This window comes from Schistocerca americana, chromosome X, assembly GCF_021461395.2.
Source record: "Schistocerca americana isolate TAMUIC-IGC-003095 chromosome X, iqSchAmer2.1, whole genome shotgun sequence".
NCBI lineage: Eukaryota > Metazoa > Arthropoda > Insecta > Orthoptera > Acrididae > Schistocerca > Schistocerca americana.
In genome coordinates this window covers 592,796,423-592,818,526 of record NC_060130.1, presented here as the reverse complement: position 1 = coordinate 592,818,526, position 22,104 = coordinate 592,796,423, and the positions used below count along the sequence as shown (strand labels likewise).

At 38.1% G+C, this 22,104-nt stretch overlaps 1 protein-coding gene across 1 annotated transcript in view; it reads right to left on the bottom strand.

Annotated features, from left to right (window-relative positions):
• The window catches only part of LOC124556251 (aspartate--tRNA ligase, cytoplasmic), a 101,055-nt gene extending 94,067 nt beyond the window's left edge, over nucleotides 1-6,988 (bottom strand). The window contains exon 1 of the mRNA XM_047130239.1: nucleotides 6,693-6,988. Within this exon, the coding sequence (XP_046986195.1) occupies nucleotides 6,693-6,736 (44 nt within the window). The 5' untranslated portion in view covers nucleotides 6,737-6,988. The remainder of the gene's footprint in view (nucleotides 1-6,692) is intronic.
• Between the last annotated feature and the right edge of the window lie 15,116 nt (nucleotides 6,989-22,104).

Here is a 22,104-nt window from a genome sequence, read left to right as displayed (position 1 = left end):
ATCCTCTGAAGGCTTTTAAGAAAAGGAGAAATGTTGGAAAGCCAAAGGTATGTGTTATTACTGTAAACAATAAAGACGATAACCAAGTGAGTGAACCTAACCTCTCAAGTACACCTGCCCATAGCAGTCAAAGTGGGAAAGAAAATACTTCACAGAAGAAGCTTGGTTCAATGAGTGAAAACTATGAATGTTTTATGGGCGAATCGGATGTGAATGAAATATTTGAAATGTCGGTTCTCAAAGGAATTTTTTCAAACTGTGTAAGATGTATTCATTGTAGTGAAGTTGGTCTGGAACTCTCCACAATAAAGCACGTAGGACTTGCTAGTGAACTACAACTGAAATGTGATAAGTGTTCATACATGACCACCTTTTGGAACAGTGTTGCAGTAACTGCAACTGAAGAAAATGGTAGCAAAATCTATGAACACAACAACGAGCGATGCTTGCTTTAGACAAGGAACGCCTTCGGGCTGTAGACAGGGCTGTAAAGAGTCTAGAAATACAAGCAAGAGTAAACAGGAGGAGGAGTTTGCAGAGGATGAAGACAATACATCCTATGGACCTGGAATGCACTAAAAAGTTAATCCAATCTTTGTCGCTCGATTCCCAAAACTTTTATTTTCTCATACTAATTACATGTTTTCTAAGGATCTTCCAAACATATTTGTTTCAAACTTTCAGTAAATGTTACACAGTACCTTCTGCATAATTTAACACAGCCTTTTTCCAAAAAAACTGTATTTTTGAATATATAAATAAAAAATTGCAAAAAAATGTTGTGAATTTTCATTACAATTGAAAAAAAAATCATCTTTAATAACTGAACTAAAATTTTGTAAAATCCCTGTGTTAAGTTGTAGCCCATATTCCAATAAGTAATCTGTAAAAAGTTAAACTTCCTACCTCAAATACTTTGCGAGGAAAGATGTAATTTATAAGCGTTATTTTAACATTGCAAGTATAGGGCGTTCTGGAGCCCCTTAACTGGATGGCGGCCATTTTTATTTGTAGGCACACGACGATTTTTCAGTCTGGAGACATTAGCGAAAATTTGAATATCTCTGCACTGGGTTAAGTTACAACATTGCAATTGACATGATTGTTTTTAGAAACGTGTTCTCTACAACACTGTCTATTACACAAAGTACCCTAAATTCAAAAATAACCAGTCAAAATGACCTCCAAATTATGGTATTCAAATTTTCAAAAACCCACTTTTTAGGCCCAAAAATAACAAACAAGGAGTGTTTTATGAGAGACTATTTCCCCCCCCCCCCCCCCCCCCTATAGTTAGATATCATACACAACTAGCCTCATATAGAGTAAGAACACTTACAAATGTTTTCTTGATTTTTTATGAATTCTTGAAATTTGAAAGTTTTCATTTTTTGTAAAGTTTGGGTTTAGTTATCTCAAGTGGGACTAAATATAAAAATATGAATTTTGCACAGTTTGTACACCTATATGACAGCAACGTACTGTAACAATTTCAACACTGATATCTGACAGCGAACAAAGATATGAATTTTTGAAAATGAGGAAATAATTCACATTACTCTACAACTGATCTTATGGCTGTTGCCTATTTAAATGGTCTATTGTTTCATTGTAATAAAATTGAATTGTGACATATATTTAGTTAACACTATCACCCAATATTCATTTAGTTTATTTATTTTTAATAATGCAATATTAAACAATATGAGCTTTCACTTTTGTTCTATGGTAATAAAAATGCTCATTTATATTTAGGTTTATTGTCAATAAAGAAGTACATTGTTGCTGGGTGAGGCATTGTAGAAGTACAGTATTGCTGGGTGAGGCATTGTAGAAGTACATTATTGCTGGGTGAGGCATTGTTGTAGCCAGTCTGTTCTGAAACCTCTGTTAGAGTGGACGTACATACTTCATAGAGAGTGTAGAATGTGTTATGTGCTTTGTTCTGTGTGTAATTTGTAATTAATTTTGAGATATTAGCTGGAATGCAATACCATGGATGAACAGTGCTCTGTTGGACAGATAGCAAGTGAAGTGTGTCACAAAACAGTTTACGGTTCAGTTTCAAAAATCTTGAAAAATGTCAATGACTTTGATGAAACTTTCCTGGCAGGTTAAAACTGTGTGCCGGACCGAGACTCGAACTCAGGACCTTTGCATTTCGCGGGCAAGTGCTCTACCAACTGAGCTACCCAAGCACGACTCACGCCCCGTCCTCACAGCTTTGCTTCTGCCAGTACCTCGCCTCCTACCTTCTGCAAAGCTGTGAGGATGGGGCGTGAGTCGTGCTTTGGTAGCTCAGTTGGTAGAGCACTTGCCCACGAAAGGCAAAGGTCCCGAGTTCGAGTCTCGGTCCGGCGCACAGTTTTAATCTGCCAGGAAAGTTTCATATCAGCGCACACTCCACTGCAGAGTGAAAATCTCATTCTGGAGACTTTTATGAAGCTACAAAAACTTTGTTTAAATTTCCAGTAAGTTCTTCTGTAACATCAGTGTGTGATTATCATGAGAAGAAATATATTCTGAAGTACAACCACATTTTTGGAAGAAATTGCTGTGATCCACTTAAAGTTCATAAAAAGCCTATTACTAGGGTTTGCGGGAAATAAAACTTGAACATTTGTTCTTGTTATGTGAGATTGAATCAGCTTCCCAAGTGAAACATAATGTGATTCCTGGAAATTCCCTGTGCTCAAATTGTTACTCAAATATATTTGTGTAAATCCAGAGCCAGAATCATGTAACCTTGTTAATGACATTTATATTACTAATGAGGAAGCAGTTAGCATATTGGATTTTGCTTGTTCTAAGTTAGACGTATCTCCTGCTTCGAAAATAATAAAATTAAGTAGCTATTGAAAATTAGGTACAACAAATTACAGACAAAATCAGAAAAGGCTTGGAATCATGCTTTAATAATACAGATACCAACATTATTTCTAAAGAAGAAGAAAACCTACCACCAGCATCATGTGACACTGAATATTTGAGCTTAATAGAGAAGTTAAAAATTAAATGTTCAGTGACATCTAAACAGGAAAAAGTTAAAATTTTCAGTTTGCTCCCTGACTCATGGTCAAGAGAAAAAATAGTTCATGAATTCAATGCTTCTCATCATTTGGTTAAACTAACCCAAAAATTAGTGAAAGAGCAAGGCATTCTTCCAGTTTTAGGAAAGAAGAGAGGATCAGGTATAAGTGAAGAAACAATTAAACAGATCCAGCAGTTTTTTGAAGATGATGAAAACAGTAGAATGTGCCCAGGTTGCAAAGATAGCAAAAGAGTTGTTATAAATGGAGTTAAAGTAACAAAGCAGAAACAAATAGTACTGTCAAATTTAAATGAACGTCATGTAGCTCTCAAAAATTCTCGTCCTGAATGCAAAATTGGAAGGTCAAAATTTTGCGACCTCTGCCCTAAGTGGTGTATTTTGGCTGGATCCTCAGGGACACACTCCGTATGTGTTTGTTTATATCATCAAAATGTCAAACTGATGATTGCGGGTGCAAAACTCAGTGATCTTAACTACAAAAAGTTACTAGATTTAATGGTCTGTGACACTAACAGTTATTATTGCATGACAAGTTTGTGTAATAAATGCACTGGTAAGGAAACCATTATTGAATTGTTTCATGAATATGAGGAGGAAATGTCAGACAGTATTACCTTCAAACAGTGGGTCACAACTGACACGGCACAAATGATAACAGTGGTTAAATCTCAGGAACAGTACTTGGAATCTTTAATTGATAACTTACAGAAACTCAAAAGTCACCACTATGTTTCTAAAATCCAAAGTAAGTTTTTGAAAGAAAAAAAAGCAAAACTTCATGAAACTTAATGCATAGTGCTAGCTGATTTTGCAGAAAATTTTACATTTGTGATTCCGGATGCAATACAAGGGTACCACTGGGTCAATGACCAGGCAACAGTGCATCCATTTATTATCTACTTTAAAAATGAGAAAGATGAAGTTTGCAGTTCTTCAGTTTGCATTCTAGGCGGAGCACAACACTTTGGCTGCACATGTGTTTCAAAAGTATGTAACAAATTACACAAAAGAAAATGTTACCGAGGTTGAGAAGCTGATATACTTTTCAGATGGAAGTGATAGTCAGTACAAGAACAAAAAGAACTTTTCAAATCTTTGCAACCACAAAGTACACTTTGGGTTGGAGGCTAAATGGCACTTTTTTGCATCTTGCCATGGTAAAAATGCATGTGATGGAGTAGGAGGTACAACAAAACGTGAAGTAAGTAAAGCCAGCTTACAAAGACCAACCACAGACCAAATTCTCACAGTACAGGAAATGCATGTCTTTTGCAAGGATAATATTAAAGGCATTACCAATTTTCTGATCAAGAAAGAAGAAGGGGCTCTGCATATTAAAACAACACTTCAAACCAGATTTGAAAACTGTATAGCAATAAAAGAAACAAGGCAGTTCCACAAATTCCTTGGCATTGCAGAAAACATAGTTCGATGCTATGTAACATCAGAAACCAAAATTTATGAAGATCATTGTGTCAGTAAAATTACATCTCTGTCTTTAACATTGAATGAAATAGTGGCATGTGTGTATGATGGACAGTGGTTGAAAGAATAAGTTTGGAAAACAATTATATTTTTGTGCATTTTTACCACCCGTCTGCCCCAAGAGCATCATTCAAGAAATCTACTAGTGACAAAGTTTGGATACCAATGAAAAATGTTTTAAGGAAACTTTCAGTGCTTGAACTTATCACAACAACTGGGAGGTCTTATTCTATATCACAGAAGCTGTCTGAAGAAATAAGTGTTCTTAACATTCACCACAAGGTTTAGGAACAGTCACATCTTGAAGGGTGTTAATTGAAAATAATTTTTTAAGTACGTCAAAATAACATAAATGTTAATTTCAGTGATGTTTCCACTTTTTGTATATAATTCAGTCCCAAACTTCAATAATAATTGATTATATCCCGCTAATATAATAAGACCAGTTGTAGAGTAATGTGTATTATCTCTTCAGTCAGATATCAATGTTGAAATTTTTACAGTACGTTGCTATCATATAGGTGTACAAACTGTGCAAAAATTATATTTTCATATTCAGTCCCACCTGAGATAACTAAACCCAAACTTTACAAAAAATGAAAACTTTCAAATTTCAAAAATTCATAAGCAATTAAGATAACATTTGTAAGTGTTCTTACTCTATATGAGGCTAGTAGTGTATGATATATAACTATAGGAAAAAAATAGACTCTCATAAATCACTCGTTGTTTGTTATTTTTGGGCCTAAAAAGTAGATCTTTGAAAATTTGGATACCAAACTTTGGAGGTCGTTTTGACTGGTTATTTATGAATTTAGGGTATTTTGTGTAATAGACAATGTTGTAAAGGACACTTTTCTAAAAACAATCATGTCAATTGCAATGTTTTAACTTAAACCAGCCCAGAGATATTCATATTTTTGCTAACGTCTCTAAACTGATACATCGTTGCGCGCTTAGAAACGAAAATGGATGACACTCAGTAAAGGTGAAAGGTAATTTTTTTTCTTAAAAAAAAAAACTGTTTTGAAATTCTCAATTATAGGGTAATCACATATAAACATATTAAAATATTTAAAAATGGTCAAGCAACCAACTTAATTTTTATTGGACCACATCATTTGGATTGACCCAATAGCAGTGGTTTTACATGGAGATTCAGCAGTCCCAACCACATAATGTCCACCAATGTCTTGTGAAGGAACCACTTCAAGTTGATCAACACATAGACACTATAAGATTCACTCAAAACTTGAGAAAACTATGATAACCAAATTCAGCCACCAGCGGTGCTTCTCATTTGGCACTGTCAGTCATGAGGTGTGTGTTAGTTGAAAGCTGTTATGGACAGAGTGAGCTTGATGCTCCTCACAAAGGAACAAGTGATTCAAGATACAAATATAGATTACCATCAACTTCAGAAAAACAATTGGAGGGATAAGTACAAGAGGTACAATTATGTAGAGTACCATTTGACAAAATTGCTCTGAAACCTTTAATATATGGCTGTTTGCACCACATTTCTTTTACAGTTACAGCCTACATCAACAGTGAACAGTTTAAAATGATTAATTTTTGTGATCCAAAAGTTGCTCTGAAATCATACTACAACGAAATGTCTGACACATGATACAGATCAACAAATGCAAACTAAGACCATTGTGGATAATTGAGCGGGACGAAATGTTATGGTAAGTACCTACATTACATTACTCTGTACTCCTACTGACAGCTAATGTATATCATGTAAAGTAGGCCTACATATGACTTATTCTAGTGCCATGTTTCATGAAATAAATAGAGCTGAAGAACAAAAAATTGCAACAATATCACATGTTCCCTGGTAAAACATTCGATCATTGCGTCCACTAGATACTTCAATTCAAATTTGTGTTAAAATCGCCTTCCATCAAACTCTATGAGTTACAAGCACATAACCATAAGACGAACACATTCCCTAAAGTCCACAGTGATTTCACATCTTTATTAGCGACCAAAACCAGAAGAAAAATTAGTACGAGCACAACTCTTCAACTACATGACTTATTATGTGTAACAGCTAGAAAGGATTTATTTTCAAGCATGAACGTATTGGCAATAAACGGCGAGAACTTTGATACAAGTCTAGTTAAAATCTAGTAATAAACACTCTTACCCTTCCTGTGTAGAAGACGTGGTTTCATCTTTAGTGTTAACCATTTCGTGTTTGCTGTACACGCCCACACTTACTGCACGTGGTTACGCACTACTGACGAGTGAAAAATTTAATTCCTTTAAACAGTTACTTTCTTTTGCAACTAAAATTTCATTTACTCAATTACCACAAAAAATTTCCCTAAACTTTTGGAAACCGGAACGATGTGGTCACCTCCCTATACACACAAACCTAACATTTCCTCTCAAGTAAACAAATCAACACATGTATGGTTCTATGTGTGCATACACTATACAGTCAAGAGTCAACGATGGGTATCGATATCACATCAAAACTTGGTGAGATATCGATTATAGCTTCGATCGTTGTAGAAATTCACAAATATGACTAAAAGGGACGGGGCAGAAAGGAGCGTCAAACCATTTTGAATGTCGGAATTCACGGAAGTCGTCAACGAACTAGAAGAGGTTGGAATGGGAAGCCAATTTTGAACTTCCTCGGGAAGAAACGTTTGGGGTCAACGTGGAGGAGACGGTGTCGTCGTCTGCTATTTTCGCCGCACTCACGAGCGGTATAGTGGACGTGGTGCCTTTCCATATTCTTAGTAATCATTATTTTATTAACTTCGTCTTCATGACACACTGCAAATGTCCCATCGCGTCACAGACATAGACTTTTATCCACGAGTATACATTTTTAAACGTAATGTTCCCTGCCTTTGAGATAACTTTTAAACCAGTCATGGCCAGTTCCTCTTATTCTATAGGAATAAAACGTTTGCAGCAAGATACTGTGAATAACCATGTCAAAGCCCTTGATTAGATCAAGAAAACTGCCTCAGATTGGTAGCTTTTTCTCAAGAAGACTTAAAGTATAATCTAGGAATTATTGTATTGTATCAGCTGTAGCTTTCTTTGCTTGGAAGCCAAACTGTGCAGAAGGCTAAATTTTCCTGTTTCTCAAAACTGAATTTAGTCTGATGGCCATGGTGTATTCAAATACTTTGTTGAATACTTGGTCAATTGCAGTTGGCCTGTAGTTGCTAGCATCTTCTTCACTTCCCTTTGGTTGGTTGGTTGGTTTGGGGAAGGAGACCAGACAGCGTGGTCATCGGTCTCATCGGATTAGGGAAGGATTGGGAAGGAAGTCGGCCGTGCCCTTTCAGAGGAACCATCCCGGCATTTGCCTGGAGTGATTTAGGGAAATCACGGAAAACCTAAATCAGGATGGCCGGACGCGGGATTGAACCGTCGTCGTCCCGAATGCGAGTCCAGTGTCTAACCACTGCGCCACCCCGCTCGGTACTTCCCTTTTTGTGTACGATGTGACTTTTGCAGTTTCAAATTTATTTGAAACTGTGCCGTTCAGGAACAAGAAGGTTATAAATGGGACAGTGCTTTACTAATAATAGATATGGAGAAGGCAGCATGGGATTATATCTGTTCCTTTTTCTTTATTTTGGCATTAATTACTTTTTGTGTCTATGTTCCTGATCTTGGTGCGAAGAACAGTGAGTCAGTGCATGACGAAGGATTTAAATTAGTCAGTCATTTCTTTTTAGTTGGAAACTGATGTCTCATTTACTTGACAACTGTATGTTTCTATCAGGGTTTGTATTAATAACTTTTCACATGCATTTAGTTTTGTTTGATGATGATCTGAGCAGGTTCTCTGTTAGAGGCTTTTTGGCTGTGTTAACTACATTCTTAAAGAGATTTTAATTTGTAGTGAAGCACTTCTTAAATTCTTCACTATTGCCAAACTTGGTTCTGCTGAGGAAAAAAGGTTTCTCTTCCTTTTAGTTGATGTAGTGATACCTCCAGTGATCCATTTGCAGGATTCCCTGCTTGTACATATACTCCTTGTTTTGTAATTTACTGTAAATGTAGAAAGTATTTAAGAGACAGCTTCAAATTTGCTATCTACAGTTGGGAATTGATATACAGTCAGCCAATTTTCTCTCTGTGTATGGGTCAGAAAGATGTGCACATGGTTTTTCACAGAAGTTTTTGCTTTTTTTAGAGTATTTTTGTGCTCAAGCTTGCTCGGTGGCAAATTTATCTGTACAACTAATACCTTGAAGTCAGAGAATTCTAACAAGGGAACCTCCCCATCGCACCCCCCTCAGATTTAGTTATAAGTTGGCACAGTGGATAGGCCTTGAAAAACTGAACACAGATCGATTGAGAAAACAGGAAGAAGTTGTGTAAAACTGTGAAAAAAATAAGCAAAATATACAAACTGAGTAGTTCAAGGGAAGATAAGCAACAATAAGGACGACAGGAACGCAGGAGCGCCGTGGTCTCGTGGTAACGTGAGCAGCTGCGGAGCGAAAGGTCCTAAGTTCAAATCTTTCATCAAGTGAAAATTTTAACTTTTTATTTTCAGTTTGTGTCAAACTCTTATGTTGTCATCACTTTTTTGGGAGTGATTATCACATCCACAAGAAAACCTAAATCGGGCAAGGTAGAAGAATCTTTTTACCCATTCGCCAAGTGTACAAGTTAGGTGGGTTGACAACATATTCCTGTCATGTGACGCACATGCCGTCACCAGTGTCGTATAGAATATATGAGATGTGTTTTCCTGTGGAGGAATCGGTTGACCTATGACCTTACGATCAAATGTTTTCTGTTCCCATTGGAGAGGCACGTCCTTTCGTCTACTAATCGCACGGTTTTGCAGTGCGGTCGCAAAACACAGACACTAAACTTATTACAGCGAACAGAGATGTCAATGAACGAAAGGACAGATAATAACTATGCAAAAATAAAGAAAGTAAAATTTACAGTCGAGGGAAGACTTGAACCAAGGATCTTTCGTTCAGCAGCTGCTCACGCTACCACGGGACCACGGCGCTTCTACACACACTTCGTCCATGATGTTGCTTATATGGCCCATGGACTACTCAGTTTGTATATTTTGCTTATTTTTTCACAGTTCCACACAACTTCTTCCTGTTTTCTCAATTGATCTGTGTTCAGTTTATCAAGGCCTATCCACTGTGCCAACTTATAACTAAATCTGAGGGGGGTGCGATGGGGAGGGAGGTTCCCTTGTAAATTTACAGAATATACAGTGCCCTACATATCACTTACTACTTCATCAACAGAACTTACATTATGATATATTAGCCTTGTTTGAGATTTAATCTCCAGATCAAAACTGAAGCAGTGTATAAGCTTTTTAAAGCATAAATGGTCATTATTATCTGAGAGAAAATTTATAAAGTCAGCAGAGATTCGGAGACCGTGATATTGTCTTATTCTCAATTTCTCTATTACTAAGGCCAAATTCTTGTAGAAAATGCTCATGTTGCTCGAGTTTTGCAGCCATGTGACCTATTGTCATTTTCCATTTCATGGTTTGCACATTTTGTGCTGCCTGTGCATCTTCATGGATCAAGTAAATGTTGCCCACTGCAAGCATGAAGTGGTGTCTGACTGAAAGACTGCCACAATGCCACACAAAACTATTATTACTAGAATCTATATGTTTGTACATATCTTTTGCACGTACACGTTTTGTAAACTAAGACCCCTGCTGTGTTTTTGTGTCTATACAGGAAGGCTAATCTCAGGAAAGACTGTAATGTTTTTGATATGGATTCCACTAATAGATACACTGACTCAAGATGGCATCGTAGCTTACATTTTCCATCATTGTCATGAGGTATCACTCCAGATGCCAATTCAATATGGAACCCACAACATTGGTGCCTCCTGGTGTAGTGCTTAAATCGTTTAAGTCATTTATTCAGTTGCCTAATGGTGTTCTCTCAACGTTAATCATAACTCTACACAGTGGTCCATAAATAAAATAATATTATGCCACACAGGTCGGCCAGCCATACCTGTGTGAAGCCAGGACAGGATCCTAGTATGTGTATATTTTTGCCAGCAAGTAAATGTCAATGTTTTGGAGTATTTGGACAAAACGATTATTATTGCTTCAGTTCTCAGCAATTTACCATACAGACTTTATCAAGAATACCCATTTTAAAGTTTGCTGTGTGTGTTAATAAATTTTATCGTTGCTAGTTTCTTAATTCTAATTCTGTTTGACTTTGGTTTTTTCATTGATCAAATCTCATAACCTCACTTTTGTCGTTTGGTATTGGGCTAAGTAAAGTGACATGTGGATGTCCCTCAAGTGTATACACAACACCATTTGATGGTGACGCTATCTACTGTTCTGTTCTATTAAAGTCTAGTGCAAATCAGCCTTAACACAACTGACGGCGATGAACAGTAGTTCCTGTTCGAATCCCTGTCTCACACACATTTTCAGTTGCCATGGGTTGACTGCATCAGTGAAGTGAGTTTCATCTTCCTATGGGTATAAAGCATCCTGGACTGAGGTACCTATCGGCTCCTCCAACATTCCTGTCGTTCCTGCAGAAGTACAATCGTCACATATCACATGAAAGAAAGTTCAGATGTAGTATTCATAAAAATCAGAAGTGTAACATCAATGATACTAAGGTTTGAGTCGACCCTAGAGATGTGATGCACAATCTAATTGCAAATCCATCCCAAAGTGACCCAGTAAACACGAGTTTACAGCACAACATTCGTTTTACCAATGATCACAGTCTCTTGCAGCCTTTAAGTGCAGGTCAAAGTAACACAGCAGAAACCAAGACATGAAAATGTATAGCCAGAATTTCAGTTGAAATCGAGTATGAGTGTTCTGACATGTGTACTCCAATATTCATCTACATCTACATCATACTCCACAAGCCACCTAATGCTGTGTGGTGGAGGGTAATTTCTGTACCACTATCTGATCCCTCCAAGCCTGTTCCACTCACGAATAGTGTGTGGGAAGAATTATTGTCAATAAGCCTCTGCATTGGCTCTAATTTCTCGAATTTTCTCCTCGTGGTCAATACATGAGATGTATGCGAGTAATATGTTGTCTGACACCTCCTGGAAAACGGTTTCCGGAAATTTCAATAGTAACTCTCTCCGTGATGCGCAACGCCTCTCTTGTAACGTCTACCGGTGGAGTTTGTTTAGCATCTCTCGCCAGCTAAACGATTCCATCAAGAAACGTGCCACTCTTCGTTGTATCTTCTCTAACTCCTCTATCACTCCTACCTGATAGGGATCCCAGATAGATGAAAAATACTCAATAATCTGGCGAACAAGCGCCTTATAAGCCACTTATTTCGTGGATGGGTTACATTTCCTTCAATATGTTACATTTATTTACGTTCATAGTTAACTACCAGAGCCTTCATCAATCATCAGTTCTCTGCAGGTCGTTCTGCAAATTCTTACATCATCTGTCGATTTTGTTCCGTTAAGAGCAACGTGTTCAGTTCTGTCTGCAAGAAAGTCTTGAATCCAATCGCAAGTCTGCTCGGATACTCTGTCAGCTTGTATTTCTTCATTAAACAGAAATGTGGGATGGTGTCCAATGCTTTACTGAAATAAAGGAACACGGTGTCAACCTGAGCTCCATTGTCCACTGTGCTGTGGATCTCATGGACCACCTAGGCAAGCAGGATCTCTGTTTGCGGAATCCATGTTGATTTTTATAGAGGAGCTGTTCATTTTTCCAAAAACATCATAATTCTTGAGCATAAAACATGTTCCATAAATCTACACTCCTGGAAATGGAAAAAAGAACACATTGACACCGGTGTGTCAGACCCACCATACTTGCTCCGGACACTGCGAGAGGGCTGTACAAGCAATGATCACACGCACGGCACAGCGGACACACCAGGAACCGCGGTGTTGGCCGTCGAATGGCGCTAGCTGCGCAGCATTTGTGCACCGCCGCCGTCAGTGTCAGCCAGTTTGCCGTGGCATACGGAGCTCCATCGCAGTCTTTAACACTGGTAGCATGCCGCGACAGCGTGGACGTGAACCGTATGTGCAGTTGACGGACTTTGAGCGAGGGCGTATAGTGGGCATGCGGGAGGCCGGGTGGACGTACCGCCGAATTGCTCAACACGTGGGGCGTGAGGTCTCCACAGTACATCGATGTTGTCGCCAGTGGTCGGCGGAAGGTGCACGTGCCCGTCGACCTGGGACCGGACCGCAGCGACGCACGGGTGCACGCCAAGACCGTAGGATCCTACGCAGTGCCGTAGGGGACCGCACCGCCACTTCCCAGCAAATTAGGGACACTGTTGCTCCTGGGGTATCGGCGAGGACCATTCGCAACCGTCTCCATGAAGCTGGGCTACGGTCCCGCACACCGTTAGGCCGTCTTCCGCTCACGCCCCAACATCGTGCAGCCCGCCTCCAGTGGTGTCGCGACAGGCGTGAATGGAGGGACGAATGGAGACGTGTCGTCTTCAGCGATGAGAGTCGCTTCTGCCTTGGTGCCAATGATGGCCGTATGCGTGTTTGGCGCCGTGCAGGTGAGCGCCACAATCAGGACTGCATACGACCGAGGCACACAGGGCCAACACCCGGCATCATGGTGTGGGGAGCGATCTCCTACACTGGCCGTACACCACTGGTGATAGAAAGGAGATGAATACACTTTAATAATTTACCCACTGAAATAACGTGTATGACAAACAGAAGGAATGTCTTCAAATATAGATTAAAGTTCTTTATCCTTCACAAGTATTTCTATTTTGTAGAGGAATTCTTGGATAGAAATAATAATTCAGTTAAAAATCTGAAAATGGTCAGCATGTAGCTATCTATATTCTAATAGCCTCTGCAATCTTTAGATCAACTGACACATTTCACATCATAATGTTAATTTTCAGTGTGATCTACAGAACATGGAACAAACTGCCTGCCATATAGTACGGTCAAGGAATGACGAACAGTCGTGGACCTGCAGGATGTGCTACTGTTTAGACCATTTAAGGGCTGGATATTTACACATCACGTTGGAACACAAAGACTTAATCCACAGACAAGAGAGCTCAGGCAGGGTTAGAGACACGTGAATAACCAATAGCATTTGGGGGTAGCGAGAGTCAACAGTATTGCTTCATTTCGGATGAGCCTGAGTGCGGTTTGCCAGAGATGTAATTAGCTTTGGTGGTCTGTGGGCACTGTGGAAGACATAACGAAAGCTGAATTTTTACATCTGAAACATTGTGGGAAAAAAATTGTCTGCAAATGATTCATGAAATAATGTATTTTGTTAGTGTAGCTATTTTTGTGAAAAAGGGGAGAAGAGTAAACCTTGGTCCACATTTTCAATACATGAATGCTCATGTTACTAACTTCTGCTTCTGGAACATTCACATATTGTAAAGATTCAAGGATTTTTTTAATTTGTAGCAGTCAGTGAACTGAATAGTTCTCTTGGTGAATAGTGTTGCTTGCTGCAATTAAGTGTATTTTGTCTTTAAATGATCATTTAGAGAGATGTAAAACATGAAGTATGGAAATTATGGGACAAATCACAGTCAGACACCATAAACTCCATTCTATATTATGTTCAAAAATCATTGTCACTTGGTTTGTGGTGCGATCTTTGTCTTGACCGCTGAATTTACGGAAGTGTTGTTAACAATCCGGACACAGCTAAATATTTGTGACAAGCAAGAATGTAAATGTCACTACTCCTTGTTGCTCTTAGGTTCCTACCTAACCAGACCATTGGAAATCGCGGTATATTCAGAATAAGCAGCAAAGTATTTTTGACAACCAAACCTAGAAATACGATTGCCGCTTGTTCCACTCGCAGCAATTTAAGCTGTCCTCTTAGGTTCATGCCCCTCCACACTCTCGGAAATTGCGACATATTCGGAATACACCGCAAAGTATTCATAACAGGTGTGAATATAAGTTACATTGCTGGTTGTTTCACTTACAGGAGTTTCATGTTTCGTTTTTTAAACCTTTCAGTCACGAATTAGTTTTTTCCTGAAAATAAATGATGGCTTTGCCATCCAGTTCTTCGAATTAATTTGATTTTTCAGATTTGTAAAATATTCCGAGGTGCCCCCCAAGGGGGGATACACCACGTCCCCAAATGAGGACACTGCATTCAAGTGGGTGCAGTATAAGTCAAAAACTCAAAGTATTTTATTTGATTTTTATTTCATCAAAATACATAAATTACACAAAGCTTACGTAATTATTGTATACATAAACTATGGTTTTATTCTTGTGAAGAATGATAATCAAAGAAACAATTTTTTCTATCCAGACATAAGTGAATATTACATTTTACACAACAAAATTTGGTTTTGCCTTTGCAACCCGATTTCTTGCGCCTGTCAAACGATTTTTTGTCACTGACCAGGTTTGGGATGAACTTCCACATTGATTCAGAGATGGCATTGGACTCTCACTTTTCCTGGCAGCTAGCTTATCTATTTTTGTCAGTACTTTGACCACACTTGGCCTAAAGTGAAGCAAATCAAGTGTTTTATTTTTAGGTACACCTAATTCTGATGCAGGTTTCTTGTATTCAGTCCATGCATTTACACATGCAATATCAATTGCATGAACAAACATGACTGTCGAAAATCGTATTCGGTAGATTAGATTACATTAGATTAATACTTGTTCCATAGATCATGAATACGACACTTCGTAATGATGTGGAATGTGTCAGGTAACTGCAGCTAACTGCATGTTGTCTTCGGATGCAAAGCCCGCTAAATGTCCAATAGGCGTGGCTTGTGCCATGCCATGTCCGGAAGCCAAGCATGTGAACAGACATCAGACTTACCAATCTGGGCATTCAAAGCTACCTTTTAGGCTGTTAAGACTAGAATGGGTATTTTTCTTATTCAGATTTAGGTTGGCTGCACTTTAACAAATTTGTACGCAACAATAACGTTCTCGCTGCCAGTGCATTGTCGTTTGGATGGGAAGAGTGTTTCGTGATTATCTCAGTGTCACTTATCATGCAGTTAGCGGGCATTGCGTCTAGGCTACTCAGCTTAGAGTATACTGTACGGTATAAAATGTCTAACATTACTTCCATCATTGTCCTCTTGATCATAATTATCGCCACGATCATCGAATAGATCGTCAGTTTCAGATGAATTAAGGAGCTCTATAACTTCTTCTTCTTCTGTAAGTGGCCTTCGTCTGTCTTAAACTCGCGGCATTGTGAAATCACCGTAATCTGACTAAAAAGACAGCAAATTAATGTCCGAAATTTGTATTACAACCTTGCAATCACAATGTCCTCGTTTGGAAACATGTATAAAGTTATAAATATGTCACTTACCTTTCGTTGTGAAAGACACGTTTAGTTTTCACCTTCAAGAATGCACCTTTCTATGCACAAATAAATTTTTGTTACCTAAACTCACAAGATATTAACCGGCTGATGGAAGGTACAAAGATTACTGGGAAGCATCCGTGACTTTGCGCATTCAGTTTTCTTTTGTGGTACCACAGATTGACAGAAGATGTCGACACTGTTCTCAAATAAACTCTCTGGTTGTGATAATATAAGTATAGCAATCACAAATGGTAAAATTTAACGAATTTCAATATACTAAGCATTTCTTTAGTATGTCCTTACATGATGAGACATGACCAAAAGGGTTAATCAGACTGGAGTCACATGATCAAAGAAATTCGTTTATGTGCAAGCACACTCTTATATGTAAATAACATCGAATATTGGAGAACGCACTTCTGTTACATGTATAAGAAAGAATCAGCATCTGTTGTAAGAGCGAAAATGGAAAAAATATTTGCTGAAAGCAAGACATAAACCTACAGCCTTCGACATCATAACCCTATGTTCCTAACCACAAAACCACACCGTTTGCGCAGATACCTGTGGCTGAATACTGTTTATCTGCGTATATACTAAAAGGATTTTACCGCTGATGTGTCACTAACTGTCATTCAGTTCTAACAAATCATATCAATAGTGATGTTTGTGATAGATCTCCGATGAACCGTTGCCTTTGTAACACCTATTTCCGACCTATTTTTTATCTATATCCATATTTCTGTGTCAGTTTGTAGTGTTGCTACTGTAGAGTGTTCTATCTATTATGGAAATTCTTTGAGTATATATACATATTTCAATTTGTGAACTTTTGAACGATGTTGTTTAAATTATGCTTGTGGATTTAAGTAACTACTGGAATGACTGTTATATAATGTATTTTAAATGACTTGATCCATACTTAGGGAACATAGGGTTGAATGTAAAAGATGTGAATTAGTGTCCCAACAACTACAAAATTAATAAAAAAGGATGAAGCACTTTTTAACTTGTGGCATCCATAGCTGAAAACTAGAGAATGCAAAAAGAAGATTTAAATTTTTTTAATTTTAGAGTGACCACCTCTTCTATTCCAGCTTGCTGAAAAACTCCCTGGATGTTTCCAGATGTAGATGTGGATGGCTGCTGCGGTGGATGCAGATGTGAAGTTACCTATAGTATATTACACCTGCCCATCAGCACACGATTAATAGCATGGATTATGCCCCTTGCTCCCAACCCCTCCCTCCCCCCAGTCGAAGCAAGACTATTAAAAAGAGTCTCAACCACCACTGGTCCCAACTTTGAAGCCATGTTGATTAACACACTACAGAGATTTCAAATAGCTGTAGCGATGCCAGTGCTCCAGGAGGTTATATTTCACATTGCAATGAACAGAAGACCAACGACTTTTATGATCAAATCTACAGTGAGATTTGATCGCATTTCTTTGACAAAAAGCGAGATCTGACAAAGTTCCCTACTACACTGTAAAATTTCTTTGAGATAAATACTTGACATATCAGCTTTGACAAAGAAATATGATAGTGTAATACCAGCCTTATTCTTATTTCAGGAAAGAGCCATGCTGTTTAGTGCTCTCTGCTGCACTAATTCATAACATAGACATCATAGTTTATATAGTCACTCTGCCCTTGTTTTGAAAATGAGATAGTTTCTATGTTGTCTTTTAAGGCATCCAGTTGTTGTTTTTTTTTTCATTTTCTTCGAAATCAGGCCTGTTATATGCTCATCATATAACTGCACGCACAGAAGTAATAAAGCTACCAATATTTCTTATTTTTAGTAAGTTTCGATATAAAAGTTATCCATTAGTGCTCTCATATTTTTGCTTTTAAACCAATACAGCACCACCTTTCGAATGTTAGGTTTATCTGAATATGTGATTATATAATTTTTCCATTGGGAAACAAGCTGCTAACAAAGGAAAGGGAAATTGGAATGGAGTTAGTAAATCGGTTTCTGGCAGAACACTCCTGAGTATCTTCTTCAAATTTTGTACCCTAATTTATCTATAAAGCGGAAAAGAAAATAATGTACAGAATGTCAAAACAAAGGTGTTTGTAGGAAAGTTACAATGTAAATGTCTACTGCAAACAACTTCAGCATCAAATTGGCATAATAAGCAATTTTTGTCTGTTCATAAGAACTATTAATGGCTGCCACATTTTCACCCATGCTAATATATGTTGTTGATCCACACAAGCAAAACAGTTTAAACCATAATCAGCTGAGTACATCACTCATTCCATTTTATGACAGTTTATTGTTGATGTAAGCTGTGCTATTAATTTTAGTTTTCTCACAGGGTGTAGACATTGTCCATTACATTCTTGTAACATTTTTTATGTGGCAGTATTTCATCCTACTGCTTGATTTTCAGAGAGCTTATTTGCCTTGTATTGATGAATTTCTACTCAAAATAAATCATCTGCTGACTGTTTATATGTGTTCTAAATTGTGATGGAAATCGACTCATAGGATTTAGGTATATAGTTTCGTTGAGCCAGTTCAAAATATTCTATCTAGTCAAAGATATCGGGACATCCCTATGTAATGTAGAATTGGCCTCTGCCAGTCACGAGAGGTGGACCTATTAACATAAAAAGAGGGGAGGAATTTGCATTGCCAGTAGAGAAGCAGTAACAACAGTGTGGGACAGTGAGGTGAGCTTCACAACTTCTAATGTGAAATAGTTATTGGATGCAATCTGAGGAAAAAATTTGTCAAGGACATTTCAACCCTTCTACAGCTGCCAAAGTGGACTGGGTGACGAGATCGTGAAGTGGAAACAGGGAGGAACAAACACAGCTAACCCAAATCTAGACAGACTTCATGTACTGGTGGGCAGAGACCATTAGGTGTTGCAGAGGTAGTTGTAAACAGCCATGTGAAATCACCAGAATAAATCACTCATGAATTGCAGAATACTGCCAGCAGTTCAGCTAACACAGTGACTGTGAGTAGAGTGTTAAAAATAATGAGGTACAATGGCTAAGTAACTCCTCATAAGCCACATACAGTGAATCACTTTAATATTCGGACACTATGATATGTTAACTTTGTAGCATCATAACTTTATTCATAACAAACAAACAAAACATATAACCAAGTATTATATTCTGTGATGCGTCTGTGGGGCGGCGGGTGGAATAATTGGTATTAAAATGTTCCTATTATTTATTTATTGCTGTTGTTTGCCGTTCTCAACACTGGCTCTCTAACTACAATATTGGCAACCAGAAAGTGATTAGCAAAACGTGAAGCCTGTAATTAGAATTCCTAGTGCCCACTTCATCTGAGAAATACATTTACAGTTACAGCTTATAGCTCTGAGGAATTAGGAGATTGTCTGGGATTCATAATTAAAAACCATTCTCTCTAAAATGTTCACTATATTCTGAAAGTCACAGACCGAAAAAGAATCCACACAATCCAATTATCAGAGCAGTTCAGAGTCTAATGCGCTGATGGAACTATAACTGTTCAAATTAAATGTTTAAGTGAATGCTCGCCGTAATTTGATGATAATGTTCATCAAACGCCACGCTAGATAATGGTAGAATGTGTGTCCCACGGCGGCACGTGAAAATACGACATACGCAAACTGAAGGTAGATCATTAAAGTCATCCCAGAATTAACACTTCACTCGAAAACGATTTCATGGTTACGCGTATCCTGAGTAACTTATTACGGCATCTGAGGCTGTTTATAGCAATGATACTGACACGACGCGACTCCCGGCACAGGTGGTGCGCTAATCAGCGTCTGGAGAGAACTGGGACCTTTTACTCTCGCGCAGCGTTCTTACATGTAAATCCGCGGTGCGGACGGCTAAGGGAACGCCTGATCAAATCCGCTCTCCCGACTAGCCGCTGGGCTAGTAATGCACCACTTTAAGTTATCGAATAAATCATTGCTTCCTTTGCTGATGGCCGATGAAGCTCTCAATTTAAATGTGCAATCAGCACTCAGGTAAATAATCATAATAAAAGTCTTACGTGGCTAAGTCAAATATTTTGGGTGAGAGAATTAATTTAATTACACTACACTCAGTAGACGAGCTCTGAACTTGCCCTTTGGAGATACGCTATCGCTATAGTTTTATAGTTATTCAGTTGAAACTTCTCACATCTTTATGATTATAGCGGATCTCCCTTCTACTTAAATTTAAACATCCTAGCTTTATTTATTCGCCTACTTAATCTATCTTGCTTCCTTAACTTTTAAGACAAAAACCAGAAAATCATGAATTTCAACTAAAATTTTAATTTGTGAGATCCAGAACACTGCTTCTACTAAATTATTATGAAAAAGGAATCTAAATATAAATTTTTAAGTTTCTAGCTCTTTTCTGTTGCGCCAATGATTTTTACAGAGAAATGTCCAAATTTCGAAAATGGTTGAAGTTATTGAACTGATATTCAACACATATTGATTTAGTATTACTCCTGACATGCTAGAAACATTTCAGGTCATTTACTTGATTTTTAAAGTATTGCGCAACATTTATGACGTCAGAGCTAGTTACAGCGGACTGGCTGGCACACAATAGAAAGAATGATGTGAATTTTATAAGGCGTGAGTATGCTGCTTCCCTACATGTCTTGTAAATAATAGCATAAATTTTATTAAGATAATGTACATAAGTTCTTTTATAATACTATTTAAATACAACTATACTATATTCACGTTACTTTAATATTCAGACATTTTGCAGAACTAATTATTTGAAGACAAGATTTTGGGGAACATTAAATGTTTCAAAATCTTGTCAGGTAGCCAATCTGTTTTATCACTTCTTTCAAACGCTGTGGCATACTGCAAATGATCTTTTTTAAATAGTCTGCATGTAGACTGTCCCATTCTTCTTTTAATCGACACTTCAGAGTTTCCTTGGACGATACTGGTGTTTTTCTAATATGTCGCTCCAGTTCTCCCCATACATTCCCAATGGGGTTGAGATCTGGTGATTGAGGTGGTGGTTGTAAGACTTTGGCGTAATTCTACAAAAAATATTCCTGCACAATGCGAGCCTTATGTTTTGGGTCATTGTCCTGGTAAAACTTGAATGTGTTTGATATCCCCATGGTTTCAGCACTTTTCCATAAATTGTTCTTTAATATGTTCAAATAGACATATTTGTCCATAATACTGTCGATGAACAACAATTCGCCTGGTCCAAATCTCGTTATACAGCCCCAGACAAGAACGCTGTCGCCTCCATGCTTTACAGTCGGTTTAATATTTGTGACTGTAAATTCATCCTTCTCCTTCTTCCGCCACACCATGCTTCATCCATCCGACCCAAAAACGTTAAATTTACTTTCGTCGGCAAAAATGACGTCGTTCCACCACATTTTGTCCTTCGTAATAAACTCCCTGACAATCTCTTCTTTCGATTCTTTTCATTCACATACAGTTTCTTCCTGGCCACTCTTCCATTGTAGCCACTGATTTACCTTTCGTGTTGTGAAGAATCACAAACTGTCGTATCTCAAAACTAGTATTAGCTTTGCGTGGCATCGTACTGACTGGACAGTCGACTGCGCTTGTAAACACACACTTGCCTTCTGACCCTTAAGTATTTACCCTGGTAAGAATGGTGAAAACAAGTGCGGCACTGCCATCTGTCCAGATATTAATGTTACATGACCATCGAAGAGTGCTTTATTTCAAACGTATTTCTTAACAAGTGGTATACATTGTGCAAACATCATTCAACAGTTATGATGAAGCAAAGTTAAAATCTCTTAGTGTCCGAATATTAAGGTTATTCACCGTATTTCTATAGTCAGTGCTAAGTGACACTTGAAATGGTGTCAATAACAACGCCAGTGGACAGTGAATGGCTGGAAACAAGTGACCTGCAGTGATGAATCATGCTATACTCTGTGGCCATCCAATGAAAGTGTTTGGGTTTGGTGAAAGCCTGGAAAACATTAACTGCCAACTTGTTTAGTGGGAACAGCGAAATACAGGTGAAGATGGTGTTGGGATACAAAGATGTTATTCGTGGTTGGGGTGTGGTCCCCTTATTGCATATAAGAAAACACTAAATGTGCAAGCGTATGAACACATTTCGCAGCACTGCGTACTGTGTACAATAGAGGAACAGTTTCGAGACGATGATTGTTCATATCAGACAGTGCACCATGTCATAAAGCAGCATCTTTCAGGCAATGGTTTATGGACAATAATATTCCTCCAGTGGACTAG